Genomic DNA, 17640 nt, shown 5'->3' with positions numbered 1-17640 from the left:
GTACCATTATGTAATATATCACCTCATCACTAAATACTATTTCATTTATTTATTTATTTATCAAATAGATAGATAGATACATTTCTATAGATAGATAGATAAATACATTTCTATACTGCCCAAAACGCAAGTTCTCCACCCCAAAATGCTAACAGTGTATGTGAATCAGTGTGCTTTGGGATGATACTACTTTAGGTTCTAAAATTGCCTTTAGAATGCATAAAAAGAATGAGGGAATCTGATTTCATTATTTACATTCTTGTTACCAAACCCATGTTGACAGGCTCCTTTTCCTCCTCCAAAGCCAATCTAAGTTACCACTGACTTCAGTGTAAGGCACATATATCCAGTACTTAGCACAAATACTTATTGCAAAGCCTTGCAAGAACAAACATGGCTGATTAGCTCTGATTCCACAAATATCAAAATCAGCTTTGTCAGCTTTTATAAGGCTATCTATGCTCTGTATTTCAAGAAGTCATTCCCCCGGAGATTTAATAAAAAAATACACTGAAAAGTATATGACATTTATCAAAATTAATAAGATATTGCCAAGCTAACACTAACACACAAAAGACTGAAGTTCCATGCACTCACTTCTATATTAAAAGTTGTTGAAGGTTAGCAAGAGAACGCAAAGTGTCCAAGACTAAAAACCATATCAAAACTATGTGCCTCAATACACCTAGATACTATTGCTTAGAAGACTGAGAAAACATGCATCTTAGATGAACAGAGGGCTCAAGTATACAAATCACTCTTCAAGGTGTCCACCATCTTTTAAAATTTTATTTCTGTGGGAAACTGTTACAGCATGGTGGTTCTCTGCGACAATTAACATGTCTGTTTTAAAATCTAGTAAGACTCCTACTGCTTCATTCCATGTTATGGGTATTTAAATCTGATCGCACAGTCAAAAATCATCCTCAACCTAACAAGATAACCAAAAGTTTATATTTTAAAATGGATCAGCAAAATTAATTTGGCTTGTAAGTAATAAGCCAAATCTTGCATTCTCTGACTGGATCAGAGCATTGGTCACGTACTGTGAAGGCTGCTTCTTGCTGCTGGATTGGAGGACATCTCTGAGTGGGTTATCCTTCCCACATGCTCCTAGGCAGGACTATGTTAACATATTTAGAAACTTTTAAGAGCCTGGGGAGGATAACCCCACCCAGTTCTTTTAGGCCAAGAAAAAGAAAAAAAGACATAGATAACATCGTAACATGAGTGGTAAAGGTGGAGGAAGCCTCCAGGTGGTCACCATGCAGATTTATTGTATTAGTGTGTTTGTGATGAAGGCTGCTGATGTTGCTGCCAACCTGGTGGAATGAGCGAGGATGCGGGTTGGCAAGTGAAGGTTCTGCATTTCGAACGCTAGCACTATGAATGCCTTTATCCATCAGGCAATGATTGCAGAGGAAACCTGTTTTCCCATAGACAGGTAGGAAGGAAACGAACAGGGCCTCCATGGATCTGAAATTTGTGGTACATTGGATATAGACCTTCAGACACCTATGAACATCTAGGGGTGGACGTGTTTCAGACAGAAGGGTGGCAGAATGAGATCTTGTGATTGATGAAAGGAAGAAGACACATTCAGGCAACAAAAGGAGTCAGGGATCAGCTGGACATAACCCATTGAGAAGGCGCAGAGGTTCTTGTGGACAGACAGAGCCTGTAATTTAGAGATCCTGCATGCCAAAGTAACTGCCACCAAAAAAGCCAACTTGAAGGATAGGATTCAAAGTGGGATATAACGGACAGGTTCAAGTGGAGGTGAATGCAGGATGAGAAGGACTGTATGGAGATTCCATGAGGGAAATCGATGAACTGTGGGGGGAGATAAGAGTGTTGCGCCCCTAAGGAAACAGCAGAGGTGAGGATGGTGATGAACACTCATAGTAGAGATGTGAGATATGAGTCCCACTAACTAGCAGCTTGGTGCTTTAGTGTGTTCGCCTTTCAACCTTTATCCAGATCAGGGCTGCTCAACTTCGGACCTCCTTCAGGTGTTGGCCTACAACTCCCATAATCCCTGGTTACTGGCCACGGCTGGGGATTATGGGAGTTATAGTCTAAAAACAGCTGTGGGGGTCTAAGCTGAGCAAACTTGATCTAGACCTCCTTGGAGAAACTGAAGTAGGTGCTTCATTGACGCCGTCCCCTTTGGAATTGAGTGCTGTGCAGCCCAACAGAAGAATGTCCTCCAGGTGTACTGATACACCCTATTAATGGAAGCACATCTGGATGCCAAAAGAGTGTTGAGGATTTTGTTGGAGTATCCATGCTGCTTCAGTAGTCCCTGTTCAGTTTCCAGATGGCTAGATTTAATCAGCCTGGATCGTGATGCTGTACTGGGACTTGATGTAGCAGGTCTTGTGAAACTGGAAGAGTCCAGGGCTCCAACACTGCCAGGCTGAGCAGCTCTGCGAACTATGGCCTCTGTGGCCAAAATAGAGCTATGAGGATTACTTGGGCCTGGGATAGACATCTCTTTCTGAGGAACCAGCTGAGTAGAGGTACAGAAAAGAGGCCCAGGGAACATGGGGCTGACAATGTGTCCACTGCTTCTGCTGCATTGCACGGGAATTAGGAGAAGAATCGTGGCAGTTTCACATTGTGGAGCATCACAAACAGGTACACTAGTGGAGTCCCGAAGCATTCTGTGAGGAGTAGGAACACTGCTGGGTTGAGTGACCATTTCCCCAGAAGTAGTTCCTTGAGACTGAGCCAGTCGGCAATCAAATTGAGGCCTCCCTTCACATGGTGTGCTGTAATGGATGCCAGGTATACTTCTGCCCATTTCAGCAACATGGTCACTTCCACATTTAGAGACCTCAATCTGATGCCCCCTCTGTCTGTGTGTGCTTTCATCGTGTTATTGTCCTTTCTGACTAGGACATGTTTTTGAGCCAGCAGGTGGTGGAATGCCTGCGACGCCAGGTGAATCACTTGCAGCTCTAGCCAGTTTATGCTCTGTGCCCTCTCCTATGGAGACCATTTTCCTTGCGCAGAAAGTTGGAGGTAATGGGTGCCCAGTCCCAGATTGCTGGCATCTGTGGTAACTATGACCCGTAGTGGGTCCAGGAACTGTTTTCCCTTGGAGAGTTGGCACTATGCGGTTCACCAACAGAGTGAGGTGAGTACTGGCTGAGTTGAGCTTTTTTTTAAAAAATGCAGCCAATATGTCCTTAAGTGTCTCTTCCCCAAATAGGCTGGTGCTATCATAGGGAACTGATGCCAAGTTAGCTCTGGACATGGAGTCCATGTGCCAGTGCTTCAACCAAAGGTTTCAATAGCCCACCACTGAAGAAGTGGAGGCCCTGGAAGCAAAGCAAAAAGATTCTAAAGTGGCACCTCCCACAAAGGCTTGGGCCTTTTGAATCTTTAACAATTGTTCATTAAGGCAGTTGGAGTCAGGCCGAGGGCCCTGCAGTAAATCCTCTAGACAAATAATAGGTGCTCTAGCCAACAGGGAGGCTGCTGCAGAGGAGCGTATTACTAGAGTAGAGGCCTCATGTGACCGCCTCAGAGAGGCTTCCAGACGTTTGCACATAGGGTCTTTTAGTGTAGATTCACCATCCCTTGGCAGCAGTGAGCCTGACAACAGCAACACTATGGGGGCATCTATGGTGGGGGGGCAGGCAGGATTTTGAGGTCAGAAGTTTCCTGTGAAAAGAATAGAATTTATTTGCCACAGTGATAGCTTTTCTATTAGATGTGGGCATTTGCCACTTTTGTTCAGTGGTGTTAATAAATGGTTCTGGAAAGGGTAATGCAATGTCTCTCCCTCTGAATACTCAGATAGATGAATGAACGCTTATGTCTCTTGGGGCAGGACCTGTGGGTGCGCCAACAGACTTAGCCGACTGAGATTTTGATCTCTTTGTGTGCTTTTGCTTTCTATTTGTCTTTTTAGGAGAAGCGGAAGTGGAAGACTCTGAAGAGGAAGATTGCTCTCTCCTGTCTCTCTCTTTTTAGATTCGGACTAAGCAGCAGCCTGGAGTAAAGAAAGTGATAGTGTCTTCTGAAACCAAGCCTGCCATGCTGGGGAAACCTCAGTAGGAAAGTCTGCAGGGGAGGGCGAGCTGTGTGAGGGGTCAGAGGGAAGGACAGCATTAAAGAGCTTGACAAGCTTGTATCTCACCGGTTGCAATGGTGCAGCTGGTGTAGCCCCTTCCATCCAAGGCATGGACTGCAGAATCTGGCCCTCCATGGAACTGAGTGGTGCTTGGGTCAAGGAGTGAGGCCTGATAACTGAGGAGGGTGCTTGGGTCTGCTGCTATGTGGCTCCCAACCTTCCTGCCAAAACCGCCACAGCTTGCAAGGTGGCGGCTTGTTGACATGCTTCTGCTGGCATTTCCAAGGAACTGCCAGACGATGGGGTGGAGGTCGAAGAGGTGGCAGCATTGCTAGGTGTGCTGCAGGGCTGAGATTGAGGCCTGGCCTGCATCACCGCAGCTCGCCTCCTCTCTTTGTGCTGCTCTGCAGTGGGTCTTGTGGCCCAGAGGTGGGAGACCCGATGGGTAATCCTGGCTGGAGGTGTTCTGGTGCGGTGAGGGTCCCAAGGGTGTTGCCTCTCCTGGGAGAACTCCTGGTGCTCTGGTATGAGTGGAGAAACCCCCTAGGTTCTTTCCCCATGGCACCAGGATGTTCCATACCCTCAGACACTGCTCCATAATGGTGAGGAGAGGAGGGAAAGAAGTACAAAAATGGGATGGAAAGCCAAAGTATCATTTTTTTTGCTTTAAGATGTACAAGGAGGAAAGGCTGAGAGGGATAAAAAGTGGAAATACTGAAGCACAAAGAGGAAAAAAGCTGGAAGAGAGAGATCATGATGCACAGAGAAAGAGGTGGAGAGGTCTGCCTGGAGCAATCCCAGGACTAAAAGAACCAAGCAGGATTATCCTCCCCAGGCTCTTAAAGCTTTCTAACCAATTAACAGAGTCCTGTCTAGGAGTACGTGGGAATGATAAGCCACTAAGAGATGTCCTCAACATCCAGGAACAGAGAATATATATTTTAAACCACATGGTTGGTGGTGTAGCCATTAACATTTATGTCTAAAATTACATACAAGTAATTACATCCAATATTTGTTTTCTCTTTGCTGAAAGCATTCCAAAGGAGTAGTTTTTATTTAGGCTAGACTCCTGTAGCAATTGGCCCTGCCTTACCCTAAAGTGTGAACCAGAAGTGAACCCTGTCCTGACTTACAGTCTAGGGAACAGCCACTCAGCACACAGTAGGCAGGACCTAGAGGGCCTTGCGGAAGGAAGAGAAGCGTGTCTTTGTTCTCGAAAGGAGCTAGGAGGGGGATGAGAGAGAATGGGCGGAAGGCTTAGGGAGGAGCAGCAATGAAGCTTTTGCTGCCTCATGGTCAAAAGCTAGCCTAGAGAATTCTCTCATGGAAGGACATCTGCAGATCCTTGAAAAACAGGATTGCAGGAAGCTTGAAATTTCTCCTGGAGTTTGGGGGAAGTTTCAAGGGGGAAGGAAGCCAGGCATCTGGGCTTCTGAAGGGTTTAGCGAGGGAACAGTTTGTTAGTTAGCTTGCATTAGATTTCTTTCTTTTTGTGCTTTGCAAATCCTTACAACTGGTTTATTGTGTTTTTATTTGTGACATAACAAACTAAAAGAAACTGAGCCTATGCCCTTTCTTTCCAACTAGGGTGTTTCAAAAGTCTCTGTAGACTCTCAAAGGTGCTTTTTGTATTTTCTTACATTTGTGTACTTTGCAACAACCAGAGGCGTACCTAGGGAAAATAGCACCTAGGGCAAGCATTGAAATTGCGACCCCTGTCCAAACATCTGACACCCATCTTTCAGATAACTTTACCATAATATCAGCTGAAAAATACAAGTCTGAAGGTCACATACAAGTCACATATCTGAATATGTGTACAGTGACTTATATTATATTAATTTTTTTTTTTTAAAAAATTACCTGCAGCCCCTTCGAGGGGCTTCCTAAAAGCCATGGGAAGGGGGTGGTCTGCAAAGGTTTCCCCTCCCCCATGCTGGCCTCTAGGGCCTCACAGGGACCATTTGAGCATGTGCAGTGACCATTTTTTTAATTTTTTTTTTTTAAAAAATGGCAGCTGAAAACAAAATGGCCACCACACATGCTCAAATGGCCTCTGTGAGGCCTGGTATGGCCTAGGGCCTCACAGAGGACATCTGAGCATGCACAGTGGCCATTTTGTTTTCGGCAGACTTTTTTTAAAAAATTAATTTTAAGAAATGGCACCCCCCCCCCTTTCAAGTGGTGCCCGGAGCACGTGCCCTGCCTTCCCCACCCTAGATACACCCCTGAACACAACAGATAGAGCCGGCATGGTGTAGTGGCTAGAGTGCTGGACTAGGACCGGGTAGACCTGAGTTCAAATCCCCATTCAGCCATAATACTTGCTGGGTGACTCTGGGCCAGTCACTTCTCTCTCAGCCTAACCTACTTCACACGGTTGTTGTGAGGAGAAACCTAAGTATGTAGTACTTAGTACTCTGGGCTCCTTGGAGGAAGAATGGGATAGAAAATGTAAAAAAATAAAATAAAATAAAAATAAACTGGGGAACCACCATTTTTGAAGTGTGCCGCCCCAATATAATGAGGGTGCTTTTTGAAGTAATCTTGCAAGTACTGAGTGTTTCTGTTACCTGTAACTAAAAGCTGAGAAAGCAGTTTGTAGTATTTTGAATAATTTTTTTCTCTTTTTGTTCTTTGTATTTTACCTGCCTCTGAGTGGATTTTTACCTCAGGAAAATGGATTTTACTCTGGTGCAACATCTCTCAATTTTGACTGTTTAGCAACTCTACCAGGTCTTCTCATCACATGTTGGCTGCACATGGAAGGGTTTTTGTATTTTCCCATTGGTTAAAGAATAAGGAGTGTTTCCCAGAAATTTCACCCACACTGGGGGGTTGGGGGAGGAGATAAACTCTGTTAATAAGTGGGCATGATAGCAGCGAGCACCAAAGGAATAGCTTACGTTTTAAAGGAACAGCCTTTTTTGAGTAAACATTGAGAGAATGATGCAGCTTTTTTCTTTCCCCCACGTGGGCTTGCTCTGAGACAAAGGCTGGGATTAAATCCGCTACAACTCCAAAGTGTTACTTCAGCCTTCCATAGTTCTGTAGATCCTGGTCTTATCATTTAAGTCTGTATTAGAGAAAGTTCTGCAAGCAACCACCACCACTGTAAGCTGCCTCCAAATTGTGTCACTATGCAGTTCGCATCAACACAGCCCAAATATGCAAAGAGAAGCGGGGTCACACTAAGAGCATGCTTGCCCTGACTTCACTGAAGGACATTCTGACACACTGTCAGGGCCTCTTTCAATCGCCTATGGGAAATGTTAATCCGTATGGCCTCTAAACACATGCAGTTGAAGGTTGCCCTGACATTGTGTTGGGACAATGAATGTGAAGTCAGTGATGTCAGGGCAGGTGGACACGTGCTCTCGGCACACCTCCACCCCTCTTTGCATGTTTGGGCCTTGTTTGTGAGAACCAGCCCATGGTAGTATGCTATCTTCCAAGTTGCTCTGGCTACACACCATGACTCTCTTGGGTTAGAAATCAAATTTACATGAACAAAACGCTATACTGTATGGTGATTATTCAAGTCACAAGTTTACCTGCTGTCGTTTCATTCATTAGCCTCAGGCAGTTCAAGCCTGCTACTTGTGCAGCAGCCATTACTGATCTTCTTTCAGCATCAGTAAAAAAACATGGAATCTGTTGAAAAATGTTTTCCCATTACATAAGCCTCATCGTACTTCTGCTTGCAAACAAATATCATACAAGCAAGTTGAATTCTATACATCTTATTTTGTTGCAAATAAGTTTCTTTGGTAGGTCACTGTAAATTTAAAGATCTACATTTAATAAATTTACACCCATAACTCACAGTACTCCATCTTTAATAGTCTAATTTACAATTTGTTTACATAACGATTGTTAAATCACCAATAGTTAATTTTAGCCTAGCTACACTGATTGAATGTATATGAGTTCCTCTGTTATGATACTCATATTTGTGCTTAGCATCTGACTGCATGTGTAAGTTTATTCAAACAATCAAACCAAAAGTATTAACAAATAAACTAGATTTCAAAAGATCAAACTCATAACTTACTAGAAAGATTTTATACTCAAGTAAGAAAGTAATAAAAATCTACTAGTCTACTGACATTTGCAGGAGAACTTATGTAACAGCAGTTTAGACCAGTGTTTCTCAACCACCGGTCCCTGGACCGCTGCCGGTCCCCGAAGGGTTAAGTGCCGGTCCCTGACTGGGAATCAACCCCCCCCCAACTGAAATCAAGGCACTCACTTCCTCAATTTTGCACATGGCACGGAAGAGGAAGAGTATCACGGAGGCATGGGACCCTTCTTGTGCCTTGCCTCCACGTGCTGCTGAGATCTTCCTACAGCTATCTTATTCCCTATCTTTACAGCTTCAAACTGTATGCGGTGCGGGGGCATGGAGGAAAAAGTATGGCAGTGGCGCCACTTGAAGGGCTGCTGGTTCTTGCATGCTCATTGTTTGCAGCCAAAGGTTGGTTGATTGAAACCGAGCTGCCTGTTGTGGTTGAGGTGCCTTGAGAGGGAACGCTGTTTCCCTCTTGCATCAGTGGGGCTTGCTTGTATGTTGTTTTTATTGGCCCCATGTAGCTTTTGAATTTTTCTAGTGGCCCAACATCCCCTCTCCATTGAGTAATCACAAGCACCTCCACTCCAGACATACTGGAGACAAATTTGTTCACCCAGGCTTTTAGATTCAGGGGTTCTCAACCTTGGGTACCCAGACGTTGGTGGACTTCTACTCCCATAATCCCCAGCCATAATGGCCAAATGCCATTGTTGTTGGGGGTTATGGGAGTTTAACTGAGGGACCCAAGGTTAAGAACTCCTAATATTCCATGTTTGCAAAAGATTCCAAATTTAATTATTTTAATGCTTATATTATTTTCATTCTAAACTGCCCAGAGATGCAAGTTTTGGGCAGTACAGAAGTCTGATAGATAGATAGATAGATAGATAGATAGATAGATAGATAGATAGACTTGAAGCCCCTTTACTAACTGCTGGTCCGGGAAACTGTGCATGAAGAATGTAGCGGTCCTTGAAACTCTGCACGAAGAATTTAGCGGTCCTTGACTCCAAAAAGTTTGAGAAACACTGGTTTAGACTATAATATACCCACAGAAATAGATACAATGAATCAGTTGTCAGTTTGGTTCTTGGCTGGAATTTTGTCCAAGACTCCATAGAATGTTTTGTTCTAGCTGTTATCGGTTTACTTAATAAAAAGGTGTAACTTCTAGCAATGCAATTCATTCTAGACAGAATGAAGAATTTACTGCTTCTGATTATGTATTTTGCATACTGTTTCTTCATACATCAGAGGGTGGTTAGCTTGACCACACTCATCACTTGTACAGAGCAGACATAAAATAGAAGTGAAATAAGCAGTGTTCTCTTAAGACATTACCTTACAATCTTACACAATCTTATCACACAGTGTTGTCTTTTTGAAAACAGCTCACATTTTGATCCTCTCTATAGTTTTTAACACTAAGTATCTTGACATCAACTTACTGAAATTACACAATCTGCTACAGGTTTTTTAAGTGCACTTTCTGATGTCTCTTTAAGCTTAACCAACAGCATGCCTGTAACTTGTTCAATCGCAAATGGTCTCTCTTCATCCAAGTATCGCACCTACAACATAAGAAAAATAGTAGTATCGATGTAAGCAGACACAATCCCAGTGTACAACGGAAGTGGCACTTTTTACCATAATACATTCCTAACCTTTAAGGCAACATTCCAAAACGCTGCCATGATGTTCAGTAGCCAAGTCATATTATAGGTGCTATAGCCCAACACAGAGTACCTATGGTGTTTCCAGGATACAACTAAGATGTGGTACGTGTCTTACGTATACCTAAAATGTTATATGAATGCGAGAGACACATGTATCATACATCTACACTCATAATCTAACTTGATGGGCTCCAAATATTGTTAAAGCCAGATGGTGATAAAGGTGAGCCCAGTAACTAACCATTAAGTCTCTTTGGCATAGTCAGAGGCGCTTTTACCCCTGGACTTTGGGGCTGAAGTCCAGGGCCTCCACACCCCCTGGGGGCCTCCAAATCCGTTTTAGTCTGTCTCAGGTGGTGTGGTTGTTTTAAAAATACTGTGTGGGTGGGTGAGGAGCCTCCAAAGGCCTTTAGATCTAGGCTCCAAAATTACCTAGGTGCACCTCTGGGCATAGTGGCAAAACTCTACATAAAATATTAGGTCCACAATCTAGAGGGCTAGGTATATGTTGATGAGGGCTGATTTTTTTAACATCAGGCTAAAGTGAAAATTGTTTGTCCCTAGCAGATAAAATATACCCTTTGGAGAACAGGGTATCTGCATATTATGTTGTCAAACCACCTGACTTGTAGTAGAGCAAGAGTATGGTTAAAGCTTTCAAATAATGGTAATTAGGCTGTTGCTTTTTCTTAAAGCACTTTGACAACGTAAGTGAAAGTTAAAACAGCTTCAACTAGGTGCTCTATGGTGCGGCCACATCTGGAGTACTGCGTACAGCTTTGGTCACCGTATCTTAAGAAGGATATTGTAGAACTAGAGGAGAGGAGAGGAGAGGAGAGCTGGTCTTGTGGTAGCAAGCATGACTTGTCCCCTTAGCTAAGCAGGGTCCACCCTGATTGCATATGAATGGGAGACTAGAAGTGTGAGCACTGTAAGATATTCCCCCAGGGGATGGAGCTGCTCTGAGAAGAGCATCTAGGTTCCACGTTCCCTCTCTGGCTTCTCCAAGATAGAGCTGAGAGAGATTCCTGCCTGCAACCTTGGAGAACTGCTACCAGTCTGTAGACAATACTGAGCTAGATAGACCAATGGTCTGACTCAGTATATGGCAGCTTCCTATGTTCCTAAAAGGTGCAGAAGAGGACAACCAAGATGATCAGGGGCCTGGAGCACCTTCCTTATGAGGCTAGGCTACAGTATCTGGGGCTCTTTACTTTGGAAAAGAGACGACTAAGGGGAGACATGATTGAGGTGTATAAAATTATGCATGGAGTGGAGAGGGTGGCCAGAAAGAAATTTCTCTCTCACACACACAACACTAGAACCAGGGATCATCCCATGAAACTGAAGGTTGGGAAAATTAGGACTGACAAGAGGAAGTACTTTTTCATACAGCACAAAATCTATGGAATTCTTTGCCATGGGATGGTTGGATGGTTTTAAAAGGGGCTTAGACAAATTCATGGAAGACAGGTCTATCAATGGCTACTAGTCTGGTGGCTGTGGGCCATCTCCAGCCTCAGAGGCACAATGCCTCTCAATACCGGTTGCAAGGGAGCAACAGCAGGAGAGAGGATATGCACATACCTCTTGCCTGTGGGCTCCCCAGAGGCATCTGATAGGTCAACTGTGTGAAACAGGATGCTGGACTAGATAGGCCTTTGGCCTGATCCAGCAGGGCTGTTCTTATGTAGGCAACTGACAAGGAATACCATAGTATGAAGAACAGTCAAACAGGGTTATATTCTCATCCCCGTCTAATTTGATATTATATATTATTATACATAATATTATGTTATTTGTGAACAAAAGGCAGTAACTTCCCCTCAATACAGCTGACACAAATAGATGATCAATTTGGCTTTATGCAAATGGCATGATTCTCGTTTTGCATTTCAGAAGTTAGAGCAGCCCTTTGATGCTACATGACTTTATTTGATCATAATTATTAAAGCTATTTACCAGATATCTCAAGGTTCCACTCAGCAGGACTCTTCCCCCACCGCCCCACCCAATATTTCAGCAGGTGCTCAGTCTGAAGTTATGTATTTGCAGAGAGGATGTGGTTGAGGATTTACCTCATTACTTATTGATTTGCCCCATTTATGAGGTATTTTGGTCCATTATCTTTGTAAGATTGCTCACCAGTCACTTCAGTCACAAAATTGAATCTCTGTTGGTTTATCCATATAAACCAAAAGTTATCAGAGAAAAATACAGTTGATAAGTTTAAATAATAAATTATTCTTTGACTGAAATGTTTTCTGTTACCTGTCAATTTTATTCAAAGATAGTTATGACCAATGGAATAGGACTACAGACAAAAGCCTATCCACACATTATGTTCAACACCCATACTAGTGTACGGCGTACACAGGTACTGATCTGTACATATGGTACAGTTATTCATATAATGTTGAACACAGGTACAGCAGTATACTTCCTATCTGTACCATGCAACTGAGGAACCTATATGCAGGTTCACTTTTAAAATAAATGAAGATACAGTCATTCACACAATGTGTACAGACATCTGCACAATCATACAACATAATATCTGAATAGGGCTCAGTCAGTATACTATTCAGAAAAGAATTTGTGAAAGTTGATTCTATTTAATAACAGAGATCTTGTATAATTTCCGGAAATACAAGATCAATCAACAAATCTTCATTACAGAATTTTAAATTTAACACTTGCCAAGAAGAATCAGAGGGGTCACATGCATCTGACTTTGTTAAGCATTATTCCTTGTACATCCCAACTGTTTAAACATGGATAATTGCATCAGGGGTTGAAAAAAACTCACCTTTACTCCTACGCTCCCATTAGGCAATTTCTGAAGCTCATAGGGCAGTTTGACTCTTTCTGCTTTTATAAATGGATCATCAAATGCTCTCCCATGCAGTTTTTTGAATCCATGTAATGTATTCTTAATGTTTGTGACCATCTGTTGAAGTATAATTTTGCCATTATCAATTTTCCATTTTTATATTAATGCTCCATTTGCCCTTTAACAGTGCTGCAATAATTTTAGTAATGTGCATGAATACATTTCAACTTATTTACAATTTCACTTGTGGTTAAAACCAAGAATACTAACTGTATTATTAACTCTAATTTCTTTCAGGACAGACACTGAAACGTGTGAAAGGACTGGTCTGGATAAGTCTGAGTGGGCCAGATCACAAGTAATTAGGAATGCGTAAAAGTACATCCCACTCTCTCCCACAGCATGGGAAATTCCCCTTTCTGTTAATCGAATAGGAGAGGGGTTCATTCAAATCACTCCCTCTCATGAAGTCTAACTACTACATTCATGTTGGTGAGGAGAGGAGAGCCGGTATTGTGGTAGCAAGCATAACGTCCCCTTAGCTAAGCAGGGTCTGCCCTGGTTGCATTTGAATGGGAGACCACATGTGAGCACTCTAAGATATTCCCCTCAGGGGATGGAGCCACTCTGGGAAGAGCAGATGTTCAAGTTTCCTCTCTGGCTTCTCCAAGATTGGGCTGAGAGAGATTCCTTGGAGAAGCCACTGTCAGTCCATGTAGACAAAACTAAGCTGGATAAACCAATGGTCTGACTCAGTATACGGCAGCTTGCTATGTTCCTATGATTGTCCTCTCTTACTGCTTTGGCCAAAGGCCACTGCCTAAAAATATTACATGGATAAAATAAAACAAATATGACAATAAAAGTGTCAGATTAATAAGATGCAATGTTCAAAATCAAGTTGAAGCATTGCTGTGGCAGTCAACTAAAATAGTAAAATAGCATTTAGGTTGTGTGTATGAGAGGGCACTTTGGACAACTCTCCCCACCACATTGTCAGCAAAGGGGGAATTCAATAAGGAGAGAAGGATGTGCTCATTCCCAATGTGTGGCCAGGGCTGGCTCAAATCTATCATCTGCACTAGACCCTTACTGTGATTCGATTATTGTCAACAGCCACTTCAGCTACTTGAAATATGTTCATTTATGAAACTGAATTCTTTCTAAGTCATTTAAGACTACTTCAAAGTGTAGCTTCAACACCCCACTCATAACTGATTAATACAACTGAACATATTTCTCTCAAATGCCTATAAAAAAAGATTGGTTGCATTTTGAATGAGATTTGTTGAAGTATTTGAGCTCGCTAGTGTATAAGCTAGCAGTATTTAAACTACTATTTTGAGGAACAGAAAACTGGTTTTGAAATTGGCAGAAAACATTCTGACAGGAAAATTTAGAAGTGTAAGTAGAAAAGAAAACACCTTTCACAAAAGGGAAAAAATACTTTAAAGTTTACCTGGCTCTTTGCTGCATTTCCAATAGTACGGGCTTTGGATCCTAGTGATATACAGGCTCTGAAATACAAAGAAAGAGAGCTTGCAAATGAACCTGGAAAAAATCAGGTTATAGTCTCCTACACCACGGTAGAACATACATACTGGAATTACACCACAAAATTAAAGTTGTGCTTTTAGCACTCCAAGCAGAAATACAATGCATAAACCATAGCGATTCTGTAATAATAGCCACACAAACATGCTAATATTCTATGTAGTAGGATCTTGAATGCTCATTCCGATTCCTATCTACACATATTCAAAATCAGTCAATCAACCCTTAAAGGCCAGATGATATTGTTCAGTCTCACTCATCTCTCAGAAGTGAGTTAGCATTGAAATTCCATGTAGTAAAAGCAAATTTTAGTTTAGATTGTCATGGACATTATTTTCCTACAAAACCCACACATATTCTGGGGCTGTCAGTTGACATCATACACTTCGTACTCTTAATTATTTAGTATATTTGTATACCATCCCAGGCTTGTGTCTCTCGGGGTTTATAACCAACTTGCCTGATGGCATATTGTCAATTAACAATCTCTGACTAATAAAGATACTTCCTCAACTTTCTTCTGCCAGAAAAGACAGAACATGTCCAAGACTAGTAACATCCAGACTGGGGCACTAAGATCACTACAACGTAATGGTAACAAAGCCATATTGCATCAAATAATTGAAAGAAAGATTATAATAAGAGGCATCAAAGTAAAGACAGAATAAAAAGAAAGAAAAAGGACACATTTCACTTAAGAAATGGTTACCCTAGTGCTGGCAAAGAGGCACATGCACAGTGCAAAGAAAGAAAATTGTTTTGACATAAGATACTACTGTGAAACACACCATAACCCTATGCTATTTTCCATTTAAGGGCTATGCAAATATGGATATACCCATATTTTCACGAACAAAAATATTGTATCCTACTTCTGTAATTCAGAGTGGCTCACAATCACCAAGAATACAAATCATAAAACATCAATGTCCATATTAAACAAATTCTAAAAAGTTATACAATATCTTCTGGAGACTTTTAGAGAACTATCATAAAAGAGTTACTGTTTACTAACTAGAGAGAGACCACAATGGTAGTTTTAGCAGGAAATCTAGAGCCCAAGTGTCATATTTAAATCACACAATTAAGCAGAAAAATCATATCTGTTTGTAACCAAAGAAATTAATAAATGAGACTTAAGTTAGTCATGGTGAATAGGAATTAGTCACAACTAATGATTTTCATGATTAACTACAACCAACTGCTCACTGGGGGTTCAAGTTTTACAACCTGCAATTGGGATCTTTTGATCTCAGACTGAAGGAAGGTTAATACAATACTAGTTTTAGAGAAATAGTGAAGGTGGGATTGGGAAACAAGCTTTCCCTCCTCTTTATATTGATCAAAGCAAACAATACCTTCAGATCTCATATGGACTGGAAAACTAGCAGCCATTCTGACATCACTTGGAATTGGAAAAGGCTCAATTCTGACTCTGTTGGTCCTTTTGGACCTCTCCGCGGCTTTCAGTACTATTGACCATAGTATCCTTCTGGAGTGTCTGAGGGGGTTGGGGGTGGGAGGCACTGTTTTACAGTGGTTCCGCTCCTACCTCTCGGACAGGTTCCGGATCATGTCGATTGGAGATTGTTGCTCTTCAAAATCTGAGCTTAAATATGGTGTCCTTCAAGGCTCCCATACTCTCTCCAATGCTTTTTAACATCTACATGGAACCGCTGGGAGAGATCATCAGGGGATTTGGAGTTGAATGTTATCAGTATGCTGATGACACCCAGATCTATTTCTCCACGTCAGCTTCTTCAGGAGATGGCATATCCTCCCTAAATGCCTGCCTGGAAGCAGTAATGGGCTGGATGAGGGAGAATAAACTGAAGCTGAATTCAGATAGGACGGAGGTACTTACTGTGCAGAGTCTCCAGAGACGATTGTGATCTACCTGTTTTGGATGGGGTCACCCTCCCCCAAAAGGAACAGGTCTGCAGTCTGGGAGTACTCCTGGATCCACATCTCTGCTTGGTTTCTCAGGTTGAGGCAGTGGCCAGGGGTGGTTTCTATCAGCTTCGGCTGATACACCAGCTGCGCCCGTTTCTCGAGATCAATGACCGCAAAACAGTGGTACATTTGTTTGTAACCTCCAGACTTGACTTCTGTAATGTGCTCTATATGGGGCTGCCTTTGTACGTAGTCCGGAAACTTCAGTTGGTTCAGAATGCGGCAGCCAGGTTGGTTTCTGGGTCATCTCGGAGAGACCATGTTGCTCCTTTCTGATGGAGTTACTGGCTGCCGATAGGTTTCCGTGCAAGATACAAAGGGCTAGTATAAAGCACTTATAAAGCCGTAAACGGCTTAGGTTCTGGGTATTTAAGAGAGTGTCTTCTTCACTACGAAGCCCACCACCCATTGAGGTTGTCTGAGTAGGTCCATCTCCAGTTACCGCCAACTCGTTTGGTGGTCACACAGAGATGGGCCTTCTTGGCTGCTGCCCCAAGATTGTGGAATGCGCTCCCTGCTGAGTTATGATCCTCCCCATCTCTGGCTATTTTAAAAACACATTTGAAAACTCTTTTTTTACCCAAGCCTTCTCAGATTTTTAAAATACTGTTAATTTTATGGTTTTTAAATTTTTGTATTGTTTTAACTTTTATATGTGTTATATGTTGAACTGTTTCAACTTTTATATGTGCTTTAATTGTTGTTAGCTGCCCAGAGACTTAAGTTTGGGCAGGGTATAAACTGAATGAATGAATGAATGAATAAATAAATAAATAAGATCTAATCCTTACAGCATTTTGACTCTTTAGTTCTCCTCCAACCTGCTAATTGTGGGAATGCGCTTTTACATTTTCAGTTATTAGAATTCCATTAGAATTCTGCTTCCATTAGAATTATTCTTCTAGCGTAAACAGAGACTACCTAAAGTTTGTTGCCAGGAGTACAGTTCTCTCAGTTTACTAAGGGTGTATAACACTGAACAACTTCTACAAACAGCTTTTCAGAAACCTTTATTTTATCCCCACGTTCTGCAGTAACATTTCATCCCAAAATTATAGAAATACTTGGCAGAATAAAAAGACCTGAGAATGAATTAGTGAGATTGAGAGATGTACATTATAACGGTAAACTTAAGACACTCGATCAAATAAAACCACTTTTTTAGAGCACAGTTGGTCATGGTTTCAAGTGATACAACTGAAGTCATTTCTATCTTTGCCCCAGATGTTATCCATGGCCAGTAGAGACCAGACCGATTCTGAAAAGCTGGTGATAGAAAGTGGCTATGAAGCAAAAGGATTAATATCTAAGCTCTATTTGACTCTGTCAAATTGCAAATTAAAACCACTGACCAGGTTAAAACTTGACTGGGAGACAGATTTGTCAAGAGCTTTTCATGAAGGAGAATATTATTATTATTATTTCAATTTCTAGACAAAAGTCTGGACTAGTAAATCTTTATATT

General features: G+C 41.9%; 1 protein-coding gene across 1 annotated transcript in view; it reads right to left on the bottom strand.

The window, feature by feature from the left end:
* HSPA4L (heat shock protein family A (Hsp70) member 4 like) overlaps positions 1 to 17640 on the bottom strand; it is an 81322-nt gene that overhangs the window by 56724 nt on the left and 6958 nt on the right. The window contains exons 2-5 of the mRNA XM_053258613.1: positions 14128 to 14185; positions 12645 to 12785; positions 9608 to 9730; positions 7642 to 7741 (exon numbers count right to left, since the gene is read on the bottom strand). Coding sequence (XP_053114588.1) covers positions 7642 to 7741; positions 9608 to 9730; positions 12645 to 12785; positions 14128 to 14185 — 422 coding nt within the window. The remainder of the gene's footprint in view (positions 1 to 7641; positions 7742 to 9607; positions 9731 to 12644; positions 12786 to 14127; positions 14186 to 17640) is intronic.

The sequence above is a fragment of the Hemicordylus capensis genome, chromosome 5 (assembly GCF_027244095.1).
Source record: "Hemicordylus capensis ecotype Gifberg chromosome 5, rHemCap1.1.pri, whole genome shotgun sequence".
Classification (NCBI taxonomy): domain Eukaryota; kingdom Metazoa; phylum Chordata; class Lepidosauria; order Squamata; family Cordylidae; genus Hemicordylus; species Hemicordylus capensis.
This window is presented reverse-complemented; position numbering and strand designations above follow the sequence as displayed.